Source organism: Salvelinus fontinalis, chromosome 1 (assembly GCF_029448725.1).
Source record: "Salvelinus fontinalis isolate EN_2023a chromosome 1, ASM2944872v1, whole genome shotgun sequence".
NCBI classification, from domain to species: Eukaryota; Metazoa; Chordata; class Actinopteri; order Salmoniformes; family Salmonidae; genus Salvelinus; species Salvelinus fontinalis.
Window position 1 is genome coordinate 22,441,120 of NC_074665.1, and position 23,658 is coordinate 22,464,777.

Here is a 23,658-nt window from a genome sequence, read left to right on the forward strand (position 1 = left end):
GCTTGGTTGTTCACACTACATACAGTACCTAAAGGCCTTTTGTGTGATGTTTCAATGGGCGCATCACCATGTCATGGCTGAACAAGGGTCGGTGTAAAGAAAACAGAATGAGGTAGGCATATGGGGTGGAGGGGGAGGTTTTGTATTTGTATAGGTAAACTCCAGCACTTGCGCGTAAAGAGTAGCCTATGGTTTAAGAGACAATTGGAATGGTCACTAATGACTGAAAAGGTAACTTCTAGTCACTACAATGTAGACACAGGTCTATTTTACTGTCAGTAGAAGAGTATAAAAAAGGGCCTGAGAGTCTGCTGAGGGCTACGGTGCAGACATCAAGCCCTCCAACCATGGGAAAGGTATGAGCTAACAAGTTTAGCTTACTTGTTCGACGATTGCTGATGTAATTAGGGAGATCACCAAATGCTGTTAGGCTTAAGGTATAGGGAAGGTATTTGGCAAAGTAAGCTAGGCATACAATTTATGAAGCTATGTCAAAGACTTAAGTTGTAAATCTACACTGAGCAAAAATATGAACGCAACATGCAACAATTTCTAAAATTGTACTGAGTTACAGCTCATATAAGGAAAATCTGTCAATTGAAATAAATAAATTAGGCCCTAATCTATTGATTTCACATGACTGGGAATACAGATATGCATCTGTGTTGGTCACAGATACCAAAAAAAGTAGGGGCGTGGATCAGAAAATCAGTCAGTATCTGAGGTGACCACCATTTGTCTCATGCAGCGTTACACATCTCCTTAGAGTTGATCAGGCTGTTGATTGTGGGAGATATTTGTGGTGTGCAACGACCCTTTACAGACCAAATCAAGCATACATAGGCTTAGGCACAATGCTTCTTAAGCTTGCCATAGTTTCAAATCAAATAGCATTTGTCGAGGGAGCTAGCTTGTCGAGGGACCTAGCTTGAGGGAGCTAGCTTGTCGAGGGAGCTAGCTTGTCGAGGGAGCTAGCTTGTCGAGGGAGCTAGCTTGCTGAGGGAGCTAGCTTGTTGAGGGAGCTAGCTTGCTGAGGGAGCTAGCTTGTCGAGGGACCTAGCTTGAGGGAGCTAACTTGTCGAGGGAGCTATCTTGCTGAGAGAGCTAGCTTTGCAAGGGAGCTAACTTGTTGAGGATCAACACTACGTCCATGAGTACGGCTTTCAGTCAAAAGTCATTTTACTATCATCATCGCCGACTCAGTATAAATAACTTTCCACATAACCTATTTTATACATTTCTGTTCTTTGTAGATAATCTTTTACGAAGGCCACAACTTCCAGGGTCGACACTATGAGTGCAACAGTGACTGTGCTGACACGTTCAGACACTTTAACTGCTGTAACTCTATCAGGGTGACCGGCGGTCACTGGGTGGCCTACGAGAAGTCCAACTTCAACGGCTACCAGTACATCCTGAACAAGGGAGAGTACCCTGACTGCCACCACTGGATGGGCTTCAACAACTGCATCCGTTCCTGCCAGATGTTTCCACCCGTAAGTCAGTCAAACTGATGGATAGGGTAACTCCTGCCACACATCAAACGGCACTTTAGAAATCAGCGTCAATCACCAGTCTTTTGATGTCATTTATAGATACAGAGAGGAGTCAAAGCATCAAAGTCCACAAGGAGATCCAGTCATTTTTAAAGGAATAGGAACGCACCCCAAAGACTTACCTTCTTCATTTTCATTCTATTCATCATCACTCAGTGTTTTTGGCAGTATTATACTTCTGCTTTGAGAGGTTTCTCCTCATTTGACTGAATATCTATTTCTAAAGGAAGCAAGTCTCTGGTATTAATTGACGTGTAGAAATTCTTAGATCGCCCAGTGTATAAAACTCTACTGTGACCTCTGTGATCATTTCGCCTCTAATCACTTCTTGTCCTCCCTATTCCCTCCTTTCTGTCTCTTCTACCAACAGTACAGAGGAGCCTACAGAATGAGAATCTACAACAGGCCTGAGATGTCTGGTCACATGATGGAGTTCATGGACGACTGCCCCAACGTGTATGAGCGTTTCCGCCACCGTGACATCTTTTCCTCCAACGTCATGGAAGGCTACTGGGTGTTCTACGAGCACCCCAACTACAGGGGTCGTCAGTACTTCCTCCGCCCCGGGGAGTACAGGGCCTGCAGCGACTGGGCCTGCAACAACCCCATGGTGGGCTCCTTCAGGAGAATGAGGAGTGGCCTGTAAGCTTCTCACATCTGGACTGTAACAAAGTGATTAAACGTGCTGGTTTTTAAATGTGGCTTCTCTGTGTGATTTTCTTTCCATCTGAAATCAATGGCAAAACAATAGTAAAGCTTTTGTGTAAATAATTCAGTTCCAGCAATTAAGGGAAAGGGGGATACCTAGTCAGTCGTACAACTGAATGCCTTCAACTGAAATGTGTCTTCCGCATTTAAGCCAACCCCTCTGAATTAGAGAGGCCTTAATCGACATCCATGTCTTCGGAGGCCGGGGGCATTAGTGTATGGTTATTAGACAGGAGAATTGCTGTGTACAGTATGTATACTATACCATAATCAACCATAAAAGTTGTCTGCACCCTCATTAATGATTTATCCAGCTGTATGTCTGTATTTTGAAAGTTATATATCTTGAAAACTTAATTGCTGACATGCACATTTTTTGGGAGTATATCAACAATGGACTAATGAAAACATGCAAAAAGATAGTTTTTGGGTGGAGTTTTCCTTTAAGTTGGGCAGGGATGATACCAGTATCGCCATACTCGTTAGTTTCGTGGCAAGGAAAACAGTAAAACAGCCCTAATGTTGGAAACAAACATCATTATGTTGTCATCTAGAGTCACATTTATCTATTTTCCAAGCTACAGCACACAATATTTTACATACAGCAGGTTTTTAAAGGACCAAAGAGTTTGGTCTGCTTCCTGTTTTCATTTTTGCCAAGGAAAAAATATTGCTATACTGGTATGTCACAGCCTTAACATTAAGTACATTATTGATTAACTAACTGATTGAATGAACTGCAAATCAGAAACTCATTGCAACAAGTTCAATTCATTATAAAGCTGTTAAGGATGGCTTAGTATTTGTCTCTCTCTCTGGCAGTCTGTCTATACATTGTTAGCCTCAATGCCAATAAAGGCAGAGGTTGCAACTCTTATTGTGTGACTTTGGAAAGTGCCGTTGTACAGTATTTTCCATAGAGATCGAGAGCTTTTGACAGAGACAAAGAGCTGCTGCTGTGGGCCAGCCCTATAGTTTTCTGTAGCCTGTAGAGCACATTGTGCTGACACGACAAAGCTTTGTGTCACATTTACAAAGGCCTGATCCCTGCAGGGTCTATAAAGAGGTCCAGTACCGCTCACTACCCGGTCCGGTCCGAACTAAACACAGTCACAATGAGCAAGGTAAGCATGAACACACTATGCGTTTCATGGGGAAATACAGGAAAGAGGCTCATTTAACAATTGTCTATGATAAACCAATTTCATATTTGGATTCACTGGATAGTATTATAAATAACTAAATAGCTTGCAATTTACCTAGACATGATTGGCCATTAATGATATTGGAGGGGGATTTTAGGAGATGGTGAATAGAATGTGTTAAAGGCTCAAAGCTAATGTGCAAGTATGAATGGACTGGACGGAGAGGAGGGCAGCACAAATGCATCGTCTCAAAGGTAGGTTCTTTTAGCAACACGGGTGTATTTGTTATCTAAAGCAGGGGCATTGGAGCCTGCTGGTTTTCTATTCTACCTGATAATTAATTGGACACACCTGGTGTCCCAGGTCTAAATCAGTCCCTGATTAGAGGAGAACAATAAAAAAATGCAGTGGAACTGGCTTCGAGCTCGAGTTGAGTTGGAGGGATCTAAAGGATTGTATTATTAAACAGACTAAATAAAAGTCCCCCACAAGTTTTTCCTTTTTTGTCCACATATGGCGCATGTGCAGGACTTTTATTTTAACATGAGGTAAGCAGAGAGGAAGTGGGTCTACAACAGACTCATGTTTGAAAAGTCTGTTTAATAATACGATCCTTTAGATATTTTGTCTCAAATTCACTCTGTATTGGCCTAGGCCTACTACTCATCTATGACCCATCATCCTCTTCACTGCCTCAGCATACGACACCTTCTGTTCTACTCTCACCCTGGCAACCTCAACCTGTCTCTCTCATACCGGGCACTTCTGATCCCCAGCAACATGGGCACACTCACAATTGACACAACACAGTTTTTTCCAACGATACAACACATTCCTTTGTCCCATGCCCTAAAGCAGGTATTCCCAAACTGGGGTATGCGCAATGCCGTCGGGGGTACGCCAAATATAAATGTGATTCACATTCTTCACATTTTCAAACAGTCTGTTTATATTTTCCAACGGGGCTATAATTTGGGTGAGGTTTTTTTCTCGCCTGAGTATCCTCGTTTCACTGCCAAAAATAAAATTAAACCATCTAGTTTTCAGCAAAATAACAACACAATGTCAAATACAGGTAGCCTAGTCAAATAATTAACATCCAATCACATTAACCATTACTCTCTCACAGGAATTCCATTAACGGTTCTGTATGTAGCCAAATGTAGCTGCTGCTCATTCCGTTTGCTCGAAAATTGATAAATGGTTTTAAAATGTAAGGCCCGCGTCCATAGAGACAATACTACCACCTGTCGACGACACAAGTTGTTCTGGTTCCACGAGTACATCCAATGTTAGCTTCAGTAATTCTACATTTGTTTTTAGCCCAGCTAGCATGGACACTGACAGATGTGAATCTGATACATCCAAAGAGCTACTGCCCTGTTACCCGGGAAAGCACCAAACAACAGACAGGGATGTTGGACCATCGAAGAGGCGCAAATATGATGAGAACTACATTGATTTGGGGTTCACTTATATTGGGAGCAGTGCCTTTCCTCAGCCACAGTGTGTTATATGTGCAAAAGTACTATCTCACAACTCGATGAAACCTTTACTCTTGCGCAGACATTTAGAAACAAAACATGCCAATTTGAAAAATAAGCCACGGGAGTTTTTTGAGCGAGAATTAAGACGACTTTTGAGTAATAAGCAACAGATACCATTAATAAGAAGGGGCTAGATCGTCTTATATGGTGAGCTACCGAGTGGCTAGGACAGACAAGCCCCATACTATTGTGGAGGACTTACTTCTTCCTGTTGCCGCGGATATGGCTGGGACAATGCTGGGGGAAAAGGCTCCAAAAACTTTACGGAAAATGCCTTCATCAAACAACACTTGACGCATCAGTGACATGGCAGGAGGTGTTTTGAAACAATTACTGCTTCACAGTTATATGCGTTACAGCTGGATGAGTCAACAGACGTGGCGGGCCTGGCACAGCTACTGGTATATGTTCATTACGTTTATGGGAGGTCTGTTAAGGAAGACATCCTCTTCTGCAAACCACTGGAAACCAGGACAGCAGGAGAGGATATTTTTATAGTACTGGACAATTTTTGTGACATCAAATGGACTTTGGTGGTCAAGATGTGTTGGTATCTGTACTGATGGCGCAAAAGCCATGACAGGGAGACATAGTGGAGTGGTAACACGCGTGCAAGCAGTTGCTCCAGACGCCACTTGGGTACACTGCAGCATCCACTGAGAGGCTCTTGCTGCCAAGGGAATGCCTGACAGCCAGAAAGACATTTTGGACACTACAGTCAAAATGGTTAACTTTGTTAAAGCAAGGCCCCTGAACTCTCGTGTATTTTCTGCACTTTGCAATGATATGGGCAGCGGCCATGTAACTCTTTTACAACGTACAGAAGTGTGCTGGTTATCATGGAGCAAAGTTTTTGACACATTTTTTTAAATTGAGAGACAAGCTTAAAGTTTTCTTTACTGACCATCATTTTTGCTTGTCTGACCACTTGCACGATGATGAGTTTCTCACACAACTGGCCCATCTGGGTGATGTTTTTTCTCGCCTGAGTGATCTGAATCTAGGATTACAGGGACTCTCTGCAACTATATTCAATGTGTGGGACACAATTGAGGCTATGATTAAGAATTTGGAGCTCTTCTCTGTCTGCATTAACAAGGACAACACACAGGTCTTTCCATTATTGTATGATTTTTTTGTGTGCAAATGAACTCAAGCTTACGGACAATGTAAAATGTGATATAGCGAAGCACTTGAGTGAGTTGGGTGCGCAATTATGCAGGTACTTTCCCGAACCAGATGACACACATAACTGGATTCGTTATTCCTTTCATGCCCTGCCTCCAGTCCACTTACCGATATCTGAACAAGAGAGCCTCATCGAAATTGCAACAAGTGGTTATGTGAAAATGTAATTTAATCAGAAGCCACTGCCAGGTTTCTGGATTAGGCTGCGCTCAGAGTATCCTGCCATGGCAAATTGCGTTGTTAAGACACTGATGCCCTTTGCAACCACATACCCATGTGAGAGTGGATTCTCGGCCCTCACTAGCATGAAAACTAAATACAGGCACACACTGTGTGTGGAAAATGACTTAAGACTGAGACTCTCTCCAATACAACCCAACATTGCAGAGTTATGTGCATCCTTTCAAGCACACCATTCTCATTAACCTGTGGTGAGTTATTCACAATTTTCCATCAACAAATAAAGTGTTATATGTAAGATGGCTAAATAAAGAGCAAAATTATTGATTATTATTATTATTTGTGCTCTGGTCCGACAAGAGCTCTTTGTCACTTCCCATGAGCTGGGTTGTGACAAAAACTCACACTCATTCTTATGTTTAATAATTGTATCGTATAGTGTGTGTGGCAGGCTTACAATGATGGCAAAAAACAACATTTGAGAGTGTGCTGACCCTGGTGCTAGAGGGGGTACGCAGCTGGAGGTTGAATGTTTGAAGGGGTACTGGACTATAAAAGGTTTAAGAAACACTGCCCTAACGGATGTGCATGTACCCCAGTGTTGTTTTTGGGATGTGAAAATGAGCAGTGGTGTCACGTTCCTGACCTGTTTTCCATTGTTTTTGTATGTGTTTAGTTGGTCAGGGCGTGAGTTGGGGTGGGCATTCTATGTGTTGTGTTTCTATGTTGGGTTTAATGTGTTGCCTGATATGGTTCTCAATTAGAGGCAGGTGTTTGACGTTTCCTCTGTTTGAGAACCATATTAAGGTAGGCTGTTCTCACTGTTTGTTTGTGGGTGATTGTCTTCCGTGTCTGTGTATGTCGCACCACACGGGACTGTTTCGTTTTCGTTCGTGTATGTAGTCTGTTCCTGTTCTTCGTGTTTATGTAAGTTCACATGTTCAGGTCTGTCTACGTCGTTTTGTTGTTTTTGTAATTTTCCAAGTGGTTTTCTTGTTTGTCTTTGTCTGTAAATAAATCATCATGGATTCAACCTATGCTGCATTTTGGACCGACCCTTACTCCTCCTCCTCGTCCGAGGAGGAGGCATTAGACGAGCGTTACAAGTGGATCATTTCTTATTGGTCTGATAACACTCTTCTTCGACACATGTACTAAAAGTATATATTATAGGTAGGCTTGGCCTATTTCAATTCCACATCATACATGGTGTACGTTGGATTGCAGTTCCTGATAATGAAAATGTAATTCTGTTTTTTTCTGGTTATTTACATTTTTCAGAAGACAGCCAAAACATTTCCCCAATATCTGTTATGTGTGCACCCACCCTTAGCGGTGTTGCCAACAACAGGATGCATCTGGCTTTCAGGGATACAGTTAATTCAACCTAGCTTCCTTTTCCGCTGGAAACCGGGTGTGGAAACTCTGCTCGGGTGTTTCTTTTACGTCTGCTACGTTAGCTTATCGTGTGTATCATTTTAATTGGAACGTTCCATCTCTCTTTTCTAGATTATATTCTACGAGGACAAGAACTTCCAGGGCCGCCACTATGAGTGCAGCAGCGACTGTGCTGAGATGCACAACCACTTCAGCCGCTGTAACTCCATAAAGGTGGACAGTGGCTGTTGGATGGCCTATGAGAAACCCAACTACACTGGCTACCAGTACATGCTGAACAAGGGCGAGTACCCCGACTACCAGCGCTGGGCTGGCTTCAACGACTGCATCCGCTCCTGCCGTATGGTGCCCCCTGTGAGTGTACCACCTCGTGTGTCCTTAGTCCCACATTGTTTTCAGTCCCTTGAGCTGAGGGCCACAGTGTCTACTGTTTTTTTTTTACTTGGCTAGATTCTAACTGACATTTGGCTGAGGCTATGACAAATAGATTCACAAATGCCACCCAACACCTTTTTTTAACACTGACAATTTCTTCTTCACAAATGTCATGGTTCAAGTTATATTTTATTCTCATTATAGTACACTTACATTAACGTCTATATACTGTCTGTGTATCATTTAATATATCCATTGTCCATTTTGTCTGTCTTCTTCTTTCCCAGTATCGAGGAAACTACAGGATGAAGATCTACGAGCGCTCTGACTTCAGGGGTCAGAACATGGAGATGATGGAGGACTGCCCCGACCTGCACGAGAGCTTCCACAGCCGCGACATCTCCTCCGCCAACGTCATGGAGGGTTACTGGATCCTCCACGAGCACCCCCACTACAGGGGTCGTCAGTACTTCCTTCGCCCCGGGGAGTACAGGAGGCACAGCGAGTGGGGAAGCTCCAGCCCCACCATCGGCTCCCTGAGACGTGTCACCGAGACCCCCTGAAGGTCAACCGAGACCCCCCTCTTTTTCCCCTAATGCAGCCCAATTCTAAATTCTGTATTGAAGCCCTACCCTCTATTGCTAGCACTGTTTGACTGTTGTGTATCTACTGTGGTCATCTGACCCTGAAATCACATGAACGTGATTGGGGGTTTTGTTCCATTTGGTGTTGGGTCTTCGCTGCTTTGCTTAGACTGGGAAAGTAGACCTCGGTGCTCAGGCGATGCTCGTATGGTAACGGTGATGGTCTCTCTAGTTTTGGTTGTTACAGAGCAAAATGATGTGCTTTGCCAGTCCCCAACCCCCTGTCCTATAGGAACCAAAATAAATGAAAAGTTGATAAAAGTCAACCAAGGAGCCTTTTGTTTTTATTAACTACTGTCATTATCAAAATGGGTTACACAGTCTTGTTTTGCATACTTTTATTAAAGTTCATTATTTGGCATTTTAAACATAAGCCAGTTGGAGTTGGATAGTCATAGAGGCATACACATCAAGGTCCAACTCTGCAGACTGTTGTGACATCATCATCCTCATCATCCCCTGATACACAAAGCAAAATGAACACGGAAACATTATTATTTGAAGCCGGTAATTAAAGAACAAAAAAAGGGTATCTGAGGATGGGCATGTAGGAGTCTTTATGAGATCACATGGTGCAGAGCAGGGGCTTTGGGTCCATGAAAGAAGCCCGTATTAGACCCACATCACAGGGCTAGCGCCAACTCAAAGGGGAAGAGTCAAAGTGTCCTGGTACTAGCCCCGAGCATCAAGCTCTCTCAGAACAAAAAAACTAAACCAAGTCTGCTTCCCTGCTCATGCATTTTTCAGCAGCCAGTGTGATAAGGAACCCTTTCAGAAATAAACATCAATTATTGAAATTGTTAATTAGACGCCCATAATTGGTGAAGATACACATGAATAAATAACTTTGACAATTAATTATTGATAAAAAAAATTGAAGCCCAGCTGGGAACACTTTTGAGTCTCTTTAGATCAAACAAAACAAGAAATATAAGTTTTGGCCTTGAGTAATGTTCAATTAAAGAACTGTCGACTTTGCTGTAAAAGTCCAGTGACATGCCCTGCGTCCTCTGATATATGTGGACTCCAATCCCCACGGTCGTCAGTGCGTCAACAGGGTGAAACATGGGATCTGGCTCTGCCTAAACGGGGAAACGTTCGACAAAAGATTCACAGGGTGCTTGGCGTCTGTCGTAAATGGAAGGTAATGCAGGGGGTCCTGACATGATTCAAATCTAGTATCAACCATGTACGTTATGTTTGTGTGTCTCGGTATGTTTACCTCTGTACACGCTACATGCAAAGAACATGCAAACTATAGGCCCTACTAGGCCGGCCAAAACTGCATGATCCCTCATCAATAGACTATTCTAGAACTGCAAAATATCCATGTATCAGACTCTCTACCTCTGCAAGTCATTTGTACAATACTTTCCATTACAAATATCAAGCTCCTTCCATAGAAGTACCAAAACAGTGATATCTGACAAGATCCTGTCTTTTCTTCATTTATTCTTCATCAACGAACCCTTTGGACTTGTGATAGAGGGCTGATTGAAGGGTAAGTAGTGCGTTTTGGACGATGAATTCTTTAGTTGAGAGTAGTAGAACCACAGGAGAGCATACTCTGTGATTCCATTATTAGTCTCAGTTCTCTCCCTCTTTCTTTTCATTTCTGATAGCTGGATAATTAAACCTCTGTAGTATTGTTTTCCATCTTCCATGCCCCACTTACGGAAAAGTCTTATTCCCAGACGAGAACCATTAAAAAGTCCCTTTTTTGACGTCTGTTTTCAGATCAGTATTCCTTCTTTGGTGCTAATTTGTTATTTGTGTTAGTAGAAAGAGTGGTGGTAGGACAGAGACGAACATACATGTAAAGTCATTGGCATTCTTGAGTTATTTATCTCCTAATCAAAAGGACCAAAGAAAATGAAAATCCCATTGTTATTCAACAAAAACTTTTATTCTACAATATGGTCTAAAAATTACCAAAAAAAACAGAACTGATCTGTAGTGTTGACATCAGATATAAAGCTCATAAGCAGGAATGTAACAGCAGCACTGTATCTTAAGGCAGTAGTCCCCTGAAGGAGACGGAAAGCAGCTCTTGTATCTGACAGAGGCTCTGGGCACTGTAAAGTCGACATAAATAGACAGTGTAAAAAAAAAGCAAAAGCAGGAGAATAAAGCATTTGCATTCCAAAGGACATAAAAAGTTGAGGAAAAGAGGGAAATACAAAAAAATCATGTGCTTTCTTATATAATCAAATCTAACTTGAATGCTTATGAATAAGATTGGGTCAATAAATGTTTTATTCATCCATATCTATGATAAAACACATTTAAGGTTATTAAATATTGTTTATCCAATGGTTCATCACTGCTCATTTAACTGCATATAAATAAGGATTGTGTTGGTAGAACTGCAAACGATGCAGTATAAATGTTAATAGCAATTCATACAATTTGTGGCCTTGAGGCCCTACAATTCAAGCCCAATCTAAATGACACATCAGTAACTTTCCTAACTTAGGTTGAGCTTCAAATCTAGCATCAACACTGTTTGGTTGTGCATTCATATCACTTCTGATATCCCTAAATGTAACGTGAGTATCCTGTACAAGACCAAACCAATACTTTGAAGGTAAGGGTCTCATCTGATAGAGCACAGCACAACAGACCAATCAACAGGAACTAAAACCAAGAGGGGAGCCTCTTGATAGAGATAATAACACGGATGTAAACTAGCTTAAGCAAAAATTCCCTTTAAGTGTTGGTCCTGGAGAGCATATTTACCAAACTCATCACTACTGCGCATAAGATCTAGACCAATTAATGTCTAAACCAATGGTGTGAGACCTTCTACAGTCTAACAGGGTCAATGTAACCAATCATGAGTTGATTCACTGAATACTGAGTGAGGTAATCACTGCAATAAAACTTTTGAGAGCTGATGTAGAATTAATGTAAACTCTGATCCAATGAACGTAAACTCTGATCCAGACCGAATGAATACGACAATGGGATTGTTTCTTTGGTACCAGGGGAAATCTTTTCTCTCGTGAAGTGGTTAAGTGTGTTTAGGTGTGTCTCTAGTTGGAGGTCCTCTGTCATTCCTCACTCTGGGCAGCTATCTGTCTGGGCTGTGGCTGTGTGACTGGCATATTCTCGTGGAGGTACTTCATGGTGCCCTGTTCAGAAAAGTCTGCAGCAGTGTGGCCGTCTCCTCTCAGGACCCACTTAGTGGTGAGGAGACCCTCCAGGCCCACGGGGCCCCGGGCATGGATACGAGCTGTACTGATGCCCACCTCAGCACCTAGAGGAAGGAGGGAGACAGAATAAGTGAGTGAGTAGGGTAGTTGAACAGTAAGTGAGGTGATAAAAAAAGTAAAAAATGAATGCATACCCAGTCCGAAGCGGTATCCATCTGCGAATCGCGAACTGGCGTTCCAGAACACACAAGCACTGTCCAGCTGCTGCAGGAACCGCTCCGCTGTGTCCTCTGTAAGAATCATCATCATCATCATCATCACAACAACTACCATCATCTTCATAGTCAACTACCATCATTGTCACTGTCATCATCATTAAACATCAACATCTCTCTTCAGCTATATGCAGTATATTTCTTCTATTACACAAAAAGGATAATTTAATGTAGTTCTACGTGTTGTACAATCTGTGGCCACTAGATGGTAGAACTGAGACAGAAATGCTCTGTCTGCGGGGAACCGACTAAAAAAATAACCTCTATAACCCAACCTTTATTGGATATTGTCAGTAAAGTACTCAATCAAAATGAATTATCAAACTTGAGGGGACATTAACATTTAAGATGACGATAAATCATATAACTAAAAATAAATTAATAACACTCTTCCCTTAGCAAAACCTGTTCTACATTCAAATCAGTTCTGTCCCCTTCAAAGTAGTCTCATAGGGAGGTTGTACACTGAGCCAAAAAGTGCTGTCATCACTTTGAGAAAGAAGTGTTAGGGAGATTGAAGGACAGGTCTCTCTTGAAAGAGAGATTTGGTCTCTCTCACCCACACTAATCTGGGTGAATCAACGGGATAAAACATTTTTAAAAAGAAGAGGAAAAACAGAAACTTCTCACAACATCTACATAGACAGACAGCCCTACCGTTTTCAGTAACAATGACATCGGTGTGGGAGCTGCCATATCTGTGGATATGGTCTATAGCTTCCTGCATACTGTCCACCACCTCGATGCAGCACTCCAGATCCCCGTACTCTGTCCTCAGAGACTTGACCTCTGATGGGCTGAAGGTCAGGTAGGAGGCAAACCTGGGGCCAGCGTGAATCTTCACCTAGAGGGGTCACAAATGGGAGGGGTCATCATTACATAAAACGAACGGTCAATTAATCAATCAATCTGGGAGTTAAGATTGACTAAACATTAAACATTATCCTAAATATAACCCATCAACTTAGTGAATACCGTTTGTGTTTAATATGAGGGTTTCAGCATGGAATGTTCTTTATATTTTTACACACATGTATTTATTTTACTATGTCAATATGTCTTTGTTGGTAATGTTTTTACGCCAAACTGGTGGCAGTTGTGAAAAAAGACAGTAGTTGGAAGAGTTGCAGAAATAATTCCAAATTATGTCATTGTTGATTAGATAATTTCCTGTAAAAAAAAATTACATTTATTTTAAAGTTGAAGTATAAATGACCAAAGTTTCCATAGAGTGCCATAGATTGATCTGCTATTGTGAAACACAACCTAACTTTTAGTGATACTTGGTAGTCTGTCTTCTTATGATGATGATTATCATCAACTGTATAGTAAGCTGTTAGTGTTCATTTTTGTGAATGTGGTTTTAGGAGCATAAATCAACAACAATGAGACATGATTAATGTGGTTAATCAACACGTGTAAACCCATCCACCTCACCCCAACACCAGGGAAAGAAAATGAATAATTGATAATAAGTTGTAGTAAAATGTAACAAACCACATCACCAAACAACCAGTCAGTTAGTCATTATCTTATTCAACCTGTATTTTAGTTGTAGAAAAGGAGGATAATATCACTTTATGTCAGTGTGTCTGTACCTGTGTATTTGTTTGTGTGTGTGTGTGTGTGTGTGTGTGTGTGTGTGTGTGTGTGTGTGTGTGTGTGTGTGTGTGTGTGTGTGTGTGTGTGGTCTTACCTGTTCGGTGCGGAGCATGTCTATGATCTGGTCAAACAGAGGAGTCCTGACTATGTCCCTGTGAACCAACAGTGTTTCCATAGCATTGCAGGCCGCAGGATAGTCACATTTAGAGTCTCTGACTGGAGAGAGAAAATGTCAATCAATCACTTCCTTCTCCTTCATTGGTAGTAAAACAACCATTCAATTATGTGGGCGTGTCTGTGTCAGACCTGGATTCAAATACCAGTTAAAAGGTATTTCAATTACTTTCAAATACATTACATTAAGTATTTAGATATTTTTTCTTAGAAAATACATCAGGTAGTTGAATATTTGGAAAAGTATTGGCATCTATTTGAAAATACAGACAAATATATTTTAGAATACAAATATTTAAATACTCCTATACATTTGAACCAGGTCTGTTTAGTCATAGGGATATTTGAAATACTTCAAAGAGGTAGCTGATTTGGCTACTTTATTTGAAAATACTGAAATACACAGAAAATACGTTTTAAAAATACAAATAATTAAATAAGCACGTATTCGAACCCAGGTCTGGCCTATGTGCGCCGGTGTGTGTTGTCCAACTGACCGATCTTGATGACCTTGTCGATGGCAGCCTCCGAGTCGATGTAGACGTGGCAGATGCCTTCACTGTGGCCCAGAACTGGGATGCCCTTGGCTGCGCTCTGAATGTTCCTGACCAGCTGGGATGAGCCTCGCGGGATGATCAGGTCTATCATCTCATCTAGTCTACACAGGTCCTCCACCTCCTCACGGGTACTCACCTGGAACACACATAGAATATGTACAGTTACACACACAAAATGTGTATACATTCCAATTACTATCAACAGATTGTCATATCCGGACTCAAAATAAACCCCTACAGTATTATAGGATTTATTTTGTATTTTTCTATGGGGGAAATTCACTGTGCTACATTGTAATCACTCACCTTAGTAAATGAGGAATGAAAGGATGCTTTTGCATGGTGTCTGACTGCATTTACTACCGGCAGAGTAACACAGAATTACTCAGATTTTAGCATTAAAATGATGTTATTTAAATAACTTCCATGCTGTTTTTCTTAAATGGGATGTTTTTCCAGCTGAGACTTACCAGCTGTACAGCCTCTTTGACCCAGTGGATATCCAGTGCTTCCTGGGTCAACTCATGTAAGATGCGGTTGGTGTTGGCTGCTTCCTTGCCCCCCTTCGCCAGCAGAGCATTGCCGCTGGCTATGGCTAGAGCTGATACCTACACGCAAATGAGAGCAATAGCCTTTTAGCCACAGAATTACAGTCACAGTCAAAAGTTTGGACATACCTACTCATTCAAGGGTTTTTCTTTATTTGTACTATTTTCTACATTGTAGAATAACAGCGAAGACATTAAAACTATGAAATAACACATACGGAATGGTGTGGTAACCCAAAAAGTGTTAATATCAAAATGTATTTTATATTTGAGATTCTTCAAAGTAGCCACCCGTTGCCTTGTTGACAGCTTTGCACACACTTGGCATTCTCTCAACCAGCTTCATGAGGTAGTCACCTAGTCACCTGCAATACAATTCAATTATCAGGTGTGCATTGTTAAAAGTTCATTTGTGGAATTTCTTTCCTTCTTAATGCGTTTGAGCCAATCAGTTGTTTTGTGACAAGGTAGGGGTGGTATACAGAAGATAGCCCTATTTGGTAAAAGACCAAGTCCATATTATGGCAAGAACAGCTCAAATAAGCAAAGTGAAACAACAGTCCAACATTACTTTAAGACATGAAGGTCAGTCAATCTGAAAAATGTAAAGAACTATAAACGTTTCTTCAAGTGCAGTCGCAAAAACCATCAAGCGCTATGATGAAACTGGCTCTCATGAGGACCGCCACAGGACAGGAAGACTCACAGTTACCTCTGCTGCAGACGATAAATTCATTAGAGTTACCAGCCTCAGACCTTGCAGGCCAAATAAATGCTTCAAGGAGTTCAAGTAACAGACATCTCAACATCAACTGTTCAGAGGAGACTGCGTGAATCAGGCCTTCGTGGTCAAATTGCTGCAAAGAAACCATTAATAAAGGACACCATTAAGAAGAAGAGACTTGCTTGGGCCAAGAAACACGAGCAATGGACATTAGACCGGTGGAAATCTGTCCTTTGGTCTGATGAGTCCAAATTTGAGATTTTTGGATCCAACCGCCATGTCTTTATGAAACGCAGAGTAGGTGAACGGATGATCTCTGCATGTGTTGTTCCCAACGTGAAACATGGAGAAGGTGTGATGGTGACCAGCATGACTACCACAGCATTCTGCAGCGATATGCCACCCGATCTGGTTTGCGCTTAATGGGACTATCATTTGTTTTTCAACGGGACAATGACCCAACACACCTCCAGGCTGTGTAAGAACTATTTGACCAAAAAGGAGAGTGATGGAGTGGTGCATCAGATGACCTGACCTCCACAATCACCTGACCTCAACCCAATTGAGATGGTTTGGGATGAGTTGGACCGCAGAGTGAAGAAAAAGCAGCCAACACGTGCTCAGCATATTTAGGAACTCCTTCAAGACTGTTGGAAAAGCATTTCAGGTGAACCTGGTTGAGAGAATGCCAAGAGTGTGCAAAGCTGTCAATAAGGCAAAGGGTGGCTACTTTGAAGAATCTAAAATGTATTTTGATTTGTTTAACACTTTTTTTGCTCACTACATGATTCCATATGTGTTATTTCATAGTTTTGATATCTTCACTATTATTCTACAATGTAGAAAATAGCAAAAATAAAGAAAAACCCTTGAATGAGTAGGTGTGTCCAAACTTTGACTGGTACTGTACATTTAGCATGACCCCCAGGACGAACACCCATCTTACCAAAAAATGATCAGCAGTGCACAAACAGAACCCCAAACTCTCTCACACACACAGACGAGCCCAAACACACAGAAACACACACAAATGACCTGTGGCAAGCAGTCGGGGCGGGCCTCGAAGATGACCAGCAGTACTCCTATGGGCACAGTGATCTGCTCCAGCTCTAAGTTGTGAGCTACTCTGGTCCTACGCAGCACTCTGCCCACGCTGTCCTGAGAGGCCAGGGCTATCTGTCTCAGGCCTATAGCTAGGCTATTCAGCTTGGCCGGGGACAGGCTCAGACGGTTCAGCAAGGCTGACGACAACTGACCTGATAGGGGATGGAGAACACAAGGAATCCAATACAGTAGAAAACCCCGGACGATCACGTTGACTACTCAGTTAGCGCAGCTCGTATATACAGAACGTTTAAATGCAACCACACCCTCAAATGATCCACATCCTCACATAGTCACACAATGGGATGTTGTTAAGTACATGTCCCTACAAGTATGAGCTGGTTTGACAAATACCATGAACCCATTCAGAGAGATAGACAAGATAGGAATAGTTACCTGCATTGACTGCGAGGTCCATGTCCATCTTGTTAGCAGCAAGGATCTCCTCCTTCTTCTCAACCAGCAGGTCTGCCAGGTGACAGATGATCTCACCTCTCTGGGGTGGAGACAATTCAATAAGATTAAACAAATCGCAGTAAGAATAGTGCTACTGACACGCCTGGGATCAGGTATACTGTATACTGTAGAACTGTGTATGAGGGCCTGACTGTATACTGTAGAACTGTGTATGAGGGTCTGACTGTATACTGTAGAACTGTGTATGAGGGTCTGACTGTATACTGTAGAACTGTGTATGAGGGTCTGACCTGTTCTGGGTGAAGGGCTGCCAGGGTCCTGCCAGAGTTCCGGGCCATCTCAGTCTGCTGCTCCACGGTGGGGCCTGGAGATAGACATTAGAGTGATGAGCACAGGCAACACAAACCAACAACAAAAGGGACCATCGGACAACATCGGCATGCATCATCGTAACCATAGTCACGTGTAGCCATCGTCTGGATAATGTCGTGCTAGCCGAAACGACTAGAACGGTCGGCTGGATTCCAGAGGAGCGGCTACATTGATTGGATGTTACATTTCAAGAACCCTCCCCGCACATGCCCATAGAAGGGCAGCACGTGTGTTATGTTCGTCACTGTTGTCCGAGTCGATGAAGGCAATGCAACTCTTCTGCTTGATCCCTCAACAGACATTATCCCATGTCTACTTACAGGATATGGTAAATGTTTAGAGTATCAAGTGTGGCCGACTGTCTGCCATTTATTGAAATTAAAAGCCGTCACAAACACAGCATAAATCAACATATTTCGATGGGGTTTTCATCTGCGATTTCCCAGCCATCTTCACACACTTTTGAGCTCCACTCAAGTAAGGCATTTGATTGGTTTGACGTGTTGCGAGGCGTCACTGGTTTCCACCCCTTTGTAGCTACTTTCTGCCATAGACTTCACCAGGCTTTACCGATTAGGGAAGCCTGGTTCTCGATGAGGCTACGGTGATCATAATTATCATCATCATTTAGAATTTCAAACATCTTCTTCATCATAAGAACCACTCATCATATACGCATAAGAAATACTCATCATTGTGATCCCCACCATAATTATCACCATTATCATTATGCTCATTGTTGTCATGGTGATCATCATCAATCTAATAACCTTCATCATCAGCATCTGTCACACAGAGAAGACCCGGGGTGAACTCACCGGCAGGTTTGACCTCGGAGAAGAAGGTGCCCACTTTCTTGCCCTCCACGATGTCAGTGATGACGTGGCCTGTCACCTTGGGGTGGGTGCCGTTGGCAATGACTACCGACGTGCCCCCCTGTAGGGCCCAGAGGGCAGCCTTTACCTGGATGTAGAGGGGGGGAACACTTAGACAATTTTCTATTCCCCACTTGTTTCTCAAGTAAAGATTTGGCCCCCAATGTAAAGACTTGCTTAACAGTGGGTTGAAGCTAAAGCTCAGTCTGACACACATTGAGTTCAGAAGACTTTCTTAAAAGCTTATTACAGACATGTAGACCTAGACACTCTGTGTCCTCCACTCTTACATGTTTTGATCGACACACTTTCCTATTCTAATCTTCACGTAACTGCAAAATAATGGTAACACTTTAGTAAATGATGGATACAAAGTATATTGAACAGGTGCTTCCATAAAGGTGTGATTCCTGGGTTAATTAAGCAATTGACATCCCATCATGCTTAGGGTCATGTATTAAAATGCTGGGCAAGCCACTATTTTGGCTACCAGGGCTATGCCCCCATAGGATGACAATGCCCCCATCCACAGGCCATGAGTGGTCACGGAATGGTTGATGAGCATGAAAACGGTGTAAACCATACGTCATGACCGTCTAAGTCACCAGATCTCAACCCAATTGAACACTTGTGGGAGATTCCGGAGCAGCGCCTGAGGCAGTGTTTTCCACCACCATCAACAAAACACAAAATTATGGAATTATTATGGAACTTGTAGAATCTATGCTAAGGTGATTGAAGCTGGTCTGGCGGCTCGTGGTGGCCCAACGCCCTACTAAGACACTTTATGTTGATGTTTCCTTTATTTATAAGGCTACGTATGTTTGCGCACATGGAATTCAGTGATTTATGTTTACTATAGGTTAATGAGGCAATACAAATATGATGTGACTAAAATGAAAGGGTATTTAGTTGACTAAAATCGCCCAATATTTTCGTCATTTTGAGAATAACTAGAATAAATCTAAACACTGACATCTGTGTACATACCTTGGCCTCCATGCCTCCTATCCCCACCCTGGATTTTGTGCCGTAGGTGATCGACAGCTGGTCACCAGGGTAGAAGATGTCAATGAGTTTGGCGTCATCCGTTCCAGGAGGGCTGTCGTACAGTCCTACGAGAGATGGGAGGTAACTATGGTTACGTGATTGTTTACTTGCACAAAGATTACCTTCCAGTCCAATCCATCTGTGATATTTCCAAATACAACCAAGGTTGTGTTTAATTAGGGCACGCAACGGAAAACGTTTTAAAACGTTTTGCAATGGAAAATGTGTGTTTCTTATTGTACAAGTCCAGGTGGTCACTTCCTGTTTCAATCTGTTTTCTTCCATTCGGTGCCTGATAAACACAACCCAAAAGACCTGTAGTTCTCCCTCTTACATGAATGCTCCCATATGAGCGTGTGTGGTTTTGACCCAGAGTGCTGGCAGATGGTGTGCTGCCTAACGGCAGGTAGCCTAGTGGTTAGAGCGTTGGGCCAGTAACCAAAGGGTTGCTAGATCAAATCCCCGAGCTGATAAGGTAAAAATCTGTTGTTCTGCCTCTGAACACGGCAGTTAACCCACTGTTCCTAGGCCGTCGTTGTAAATAATAATTTGTTCTTAACTGACTTGCCTAGTTAAATAAAATGTAAAAAAAATGTGTTGCTGTGTTAGCAGCGTACCTTCTACGTCAGAGAGAGCGATGAGCAGGTCTGCCTTCATCTCCACGGCCAGACGTGCCGCCAGGCTGTCATTGTCCTTTATACTGATGACCTGCAGGGGCGGAAAAAAAGGAGTTAGTCTCACAGCAAGAATTTATTGGGTCAAGGGTCAATGACCCGACTGTTTCTGATGTTTGTTATCAGTTGAAATTGAGGTCAGTGTATAAGAAAATACATAATTGAAATCGAAGCATTTCATGATACGTTATCGTTGATATTAGCTTGTCTACTGTGTGGGTTAGCAAAGCCACTGATACTACAATGTTCAGTCGTTTATTACTAGTAGTAGTGCGTTTTCAGCAGCAGAAGACCTTGTTAGTTCCACCTGGGCTTGAGAAAGGAGTATAGAAGCGTGCTTCTACCTCCATTAGTCACCCCCAGACAACCACACCTCTAGGCCCAGTCCGCCACCAACCAGAAAGGAACTAAAGCAATGCATGCACCCCTCCCATCTCCTCTAGCCCTCCCTGCATGCACATCCTTTGGGGGGAAAGGAGGGGTAGCGGGCAGGTAGAGCGAGGCGAGGTGGTGAAACATAATAGCTGTATGCTAGTATGCTAGCAGCTAACACTACTCCGCTATACACACCTCTCGCCCCTGTCCTTCCCCCTCCGGTCCCCCCTGTGCCCTTTACCCACATTTACCCCCTGGAGGTCGCTGTTGGGCTCGGGCGGGGGCACCACGGCATCGTTGGTGTTGATAATGGGTACGATGTTCATGCGGAGCAGCTCCTGCAGCGTGCTGTTCAGGTTCTGCCGCTTCTGGTCATCATGGAAGTCAAGGTTGGTGACCAGGACCTGGGATTACATCAGAGCAAATCCTGTTTCGATAAAACTTTATTGAGAGGTAATTGTACTGGGTAACACAGTGTGAATTCAAATACATAGAGATAGCGTAGGTACCTGTGCAGTGCATGTGCTGTACTGGGTGAACATGGCCTCATACAGGGCCATCAGACCACTCTGTCCGGCTGCCGCACAGGCCCGCGCCTCCAGAACTGGCACTGACTGAAACCGACAGAGAAAGATTGAGAGAGGGAGGAATGTTTTGAGTTGATTTTATAATAAGTGATTTGACCATATTTTTTTTGCAGGTTGTATAAGACCTGGACTCATGTCTTTGAGCTGGTAAGGTTCTATAAGAACTGGACTGTTGTCTCACCATGTCTTTGATCTGGTTCTGTCCAGAGTGAAGAGCCTGTCTGACACTCTGGGACAGCAGGATCTCATGCCTCAGTCTCTGCTTGCCGAAGGCCACCGCTCCGCTGGTGACGATCATCATCTCTCTCCCCTGGTTCTGTAGCATGGCCACCTGCAACACAACACAAAAAACTTTCTACCTCAGTGAGCCACATCTAAAGCCTTTTAAGTATTCTTGCAACAATGAATAAACTACAATAAGCAGACAGTTGTCAAAACACAAGCTTCAAGACATCTTGTGTGGAGGTCTTGTTATCCCGTCAGCCTTAAGACCTTCCTCACCTGCTCTACTACAGAGGCCAGCCTGCCCAGCGCCAGGCCGCACTCATCCCCCCGGGTGACCACGGCGCTGCCCAGCTTGACCACAATCCTCTTGGCCTTGCGGAGCTCCCCGCGGTGGGCGAAGGAGTTACTGTTGGCACGCGCCAGGGACACTGTGAGAAAGAATACACGGTTTGGTGCTTTATAGTGTCAGTCTGAAGTGGAGCCGGGCGATATGGACAAAAATCTATATTGCGCTAAATTACCTCAATTGATGCGCTAACGATAAATAGAACGATGCATTTATAACATGAATGTGCACCACAGTTGTTTTTCATTATCCTTAAAACTACTAGTTTGATAGTTGTAGCCATCAATTGTCCCATCAACAATCACACAGCAAATGTATTACATTTTCAAACTTCACATTTCTCTAGTATAGGCTACTTATCGCAAAGGACGACATCAGCAAAATGCCTACGATAAATGATTGGTATGGTCGTTGTTGATCATTTCTGGTTTATCGTCCCAGCTCTAGTCGGAAGCCCTGTTCAAATGCTTTATACATGTATATGGACTCCCTCCCTTACTTGGATGAAATACTAATTAAAGCAGGGCCTATAAATGGAGGAAGGAAGATATAAGATAACAGATCAGCTTTATGAACATTTCACATATGCATACATTGTGCTGTGCACACACACCATGTTAGCTTGAGACAATGTTCATAAACACAGTGCCTAACCAGCACACAACAGTACATCTCCTACCAGTAAGTGTGTGTGCTGGGTTCTGTTTTGGTCCATCACTGATTATATAAAGTGTTAGGCTAAGAGCAACCAGGAACCCCCTTCACCCCCTTCCTAAATTCCCTGGTATCCATGGAGATGGAAAATGACAGGGTGCAAACTGCCACATCAGCATGGCAACCGCCAAAGCCAGCGCTGACTGCACACATCTCTCCACTAAAGAGCAGCCAACCGCATGAGAGAGATAGGGAGAGAGGGAGATAGAAACAGAGATGGGGAGAGAAAAAGACTGGTCGTGCAGGGGTGAGGGGGTAATAACAGAATCAGAGAGATAGATTAAAATGGACAGAAAGGGATAGGCCTCCATTATCTTAAAGCTATCAATCCCATGTTAAGAGTGGCCCGGGAGGATAAACAAGTATACACAAGTATGCAAAGTATGCAAGATGATTTCATTGAATGATCGGGACTTGATCAATTTAGGAAACTAGGCTATCCTTCTTGCTTGGGGAAATTATCATGTTATTACTAAAAACTCAAGCTACTGAAATCATTGAAATTGTAATCACTGGAACAATAGCCTATTATTTTCAACATTTATCCTACATAGACATCTATACATCTCTTCAATTACTGGCGCACGTAGGCCTATTTATGTGTGCGGGTATGTGAATGTATGCATATGTTTGCCATTCCCACTTGCCTTGTGTCAGTGCTTTGGCTAGACGAGGGAAGATGGTGGTGCGTTGAGTCCTGGGGCTCAGGGGGAGCCCGGCACAAAGAGACAGCCTCTGTAGCAGCATAGTCAACTTTCAGCCGCTACAACAGCTAGAGAGGAGAGAGAGAGATACATTAAATCACTGTCAAATCGTCAATGTTCTATCTCTCTTTTCATTTCTTGAACTTGCAGAATTCACATCACAGCTAAACACTTCAAAAAAGTCACAGAAGTTAGTATTCCACGTTTTATTGAATTACATAGTCTTTCTGCATTTGGATAAAGGAAAGAAAAACTCACGGTGATACCGGCTTAGCATCCAAGTCCTGTTTATGTCTGTTATCCAGCCACGTCTATCAAGCCCATCTCCTTTGAAATGAGCTACTGTCCAACCTTTGTATTCAACATTCCAGACAGTATACACAACACCTGCCCTCAACCAATGGCAGAGTCGAAGCCGGCCTAAATCACAGAAACTCCT

General features: G+C 42.9%; 2 protein-coding genes and 1 pseudogene across 2 annotated transcripts; 2 read left to right on the top strand and 1 right to left on the bottom strand.

Moving 5' to 3' along the window:
* Window positions 1–311: 311 nt before the first annotated feature.
* crygmxl2 (crystallin, gamma MX, like 2) lies at window positions 312–2,253 on the top strand. Its single transcript, XM_055907164.1, has 3 exons — window positions 312–356; window positions 1,254–1,496; window positions 1,927–2,253. Exons 1-3 carry the CDS (start codon window positions 348–350, stop codon window positions 2,200–2,202), a joined length of 528 nt encoding a protein of 175 aa, XP_055763139.1. The 5' UTR covers window positions 312–347; the 3' UTR covers window positions 2,203–2,253.
* A 1,055-nt stretch (window positions 2,254–3,308) lies between these two features.
* On the top strand, window positions 3,309–9,007 carry LOC129839524 (gamma-crystallin M2-like). The gene is made up of 3 exons (XM_055907069.1): window positions 3,309–3,388; window positions 7,834–8,076; window positions 8,385–9,007. The coding sequence occupies exons 1-3, from the start codon at window positions 3,380–3,382 to the stop codon at window positions 8,658–8,660; spliced, it is 528 nt and encodes a 175-aa protein (XP_055763044.1). The 5' UTR covers window positions 3,309–3,379; the 3' UTR covers window positions 8,661–9,007.
* A 1,618-nt stretch (window positions 9,008–10,625) lies between these two features.
* Window positions 10,626–23,603, bottom strand: LOC129839681 (delta-1-pyrroline-5-carboxylate synthase-like; annotated as a pseudogene).
* Between the last annotated feature and the right edge of the window lie 55 nt (window positions 23,604–23,658).

Excerpts from the sequence above, each read along its gene's own strand:
- LOC129839524 (XM_055907069.1), top strand. Across the intron at positions 8,077-8,384 it reads CCTGCCGTATGGTGCCCCCT|TATCGAGGAAACTACAGGAT; the intron begins GTGAGTGTACCA and ends CTTCTTTCCCAG.
- crygmxl2 (XM_055907164.1), top strand. Across the intron at positions 1,497-1,926 it reads CCTGCCAGATGTTTCCACCC|TACAGAGGAGCCTACAGAAT; the intron begins GTAAGTCAGTCA and ends TTCTACCAACAG.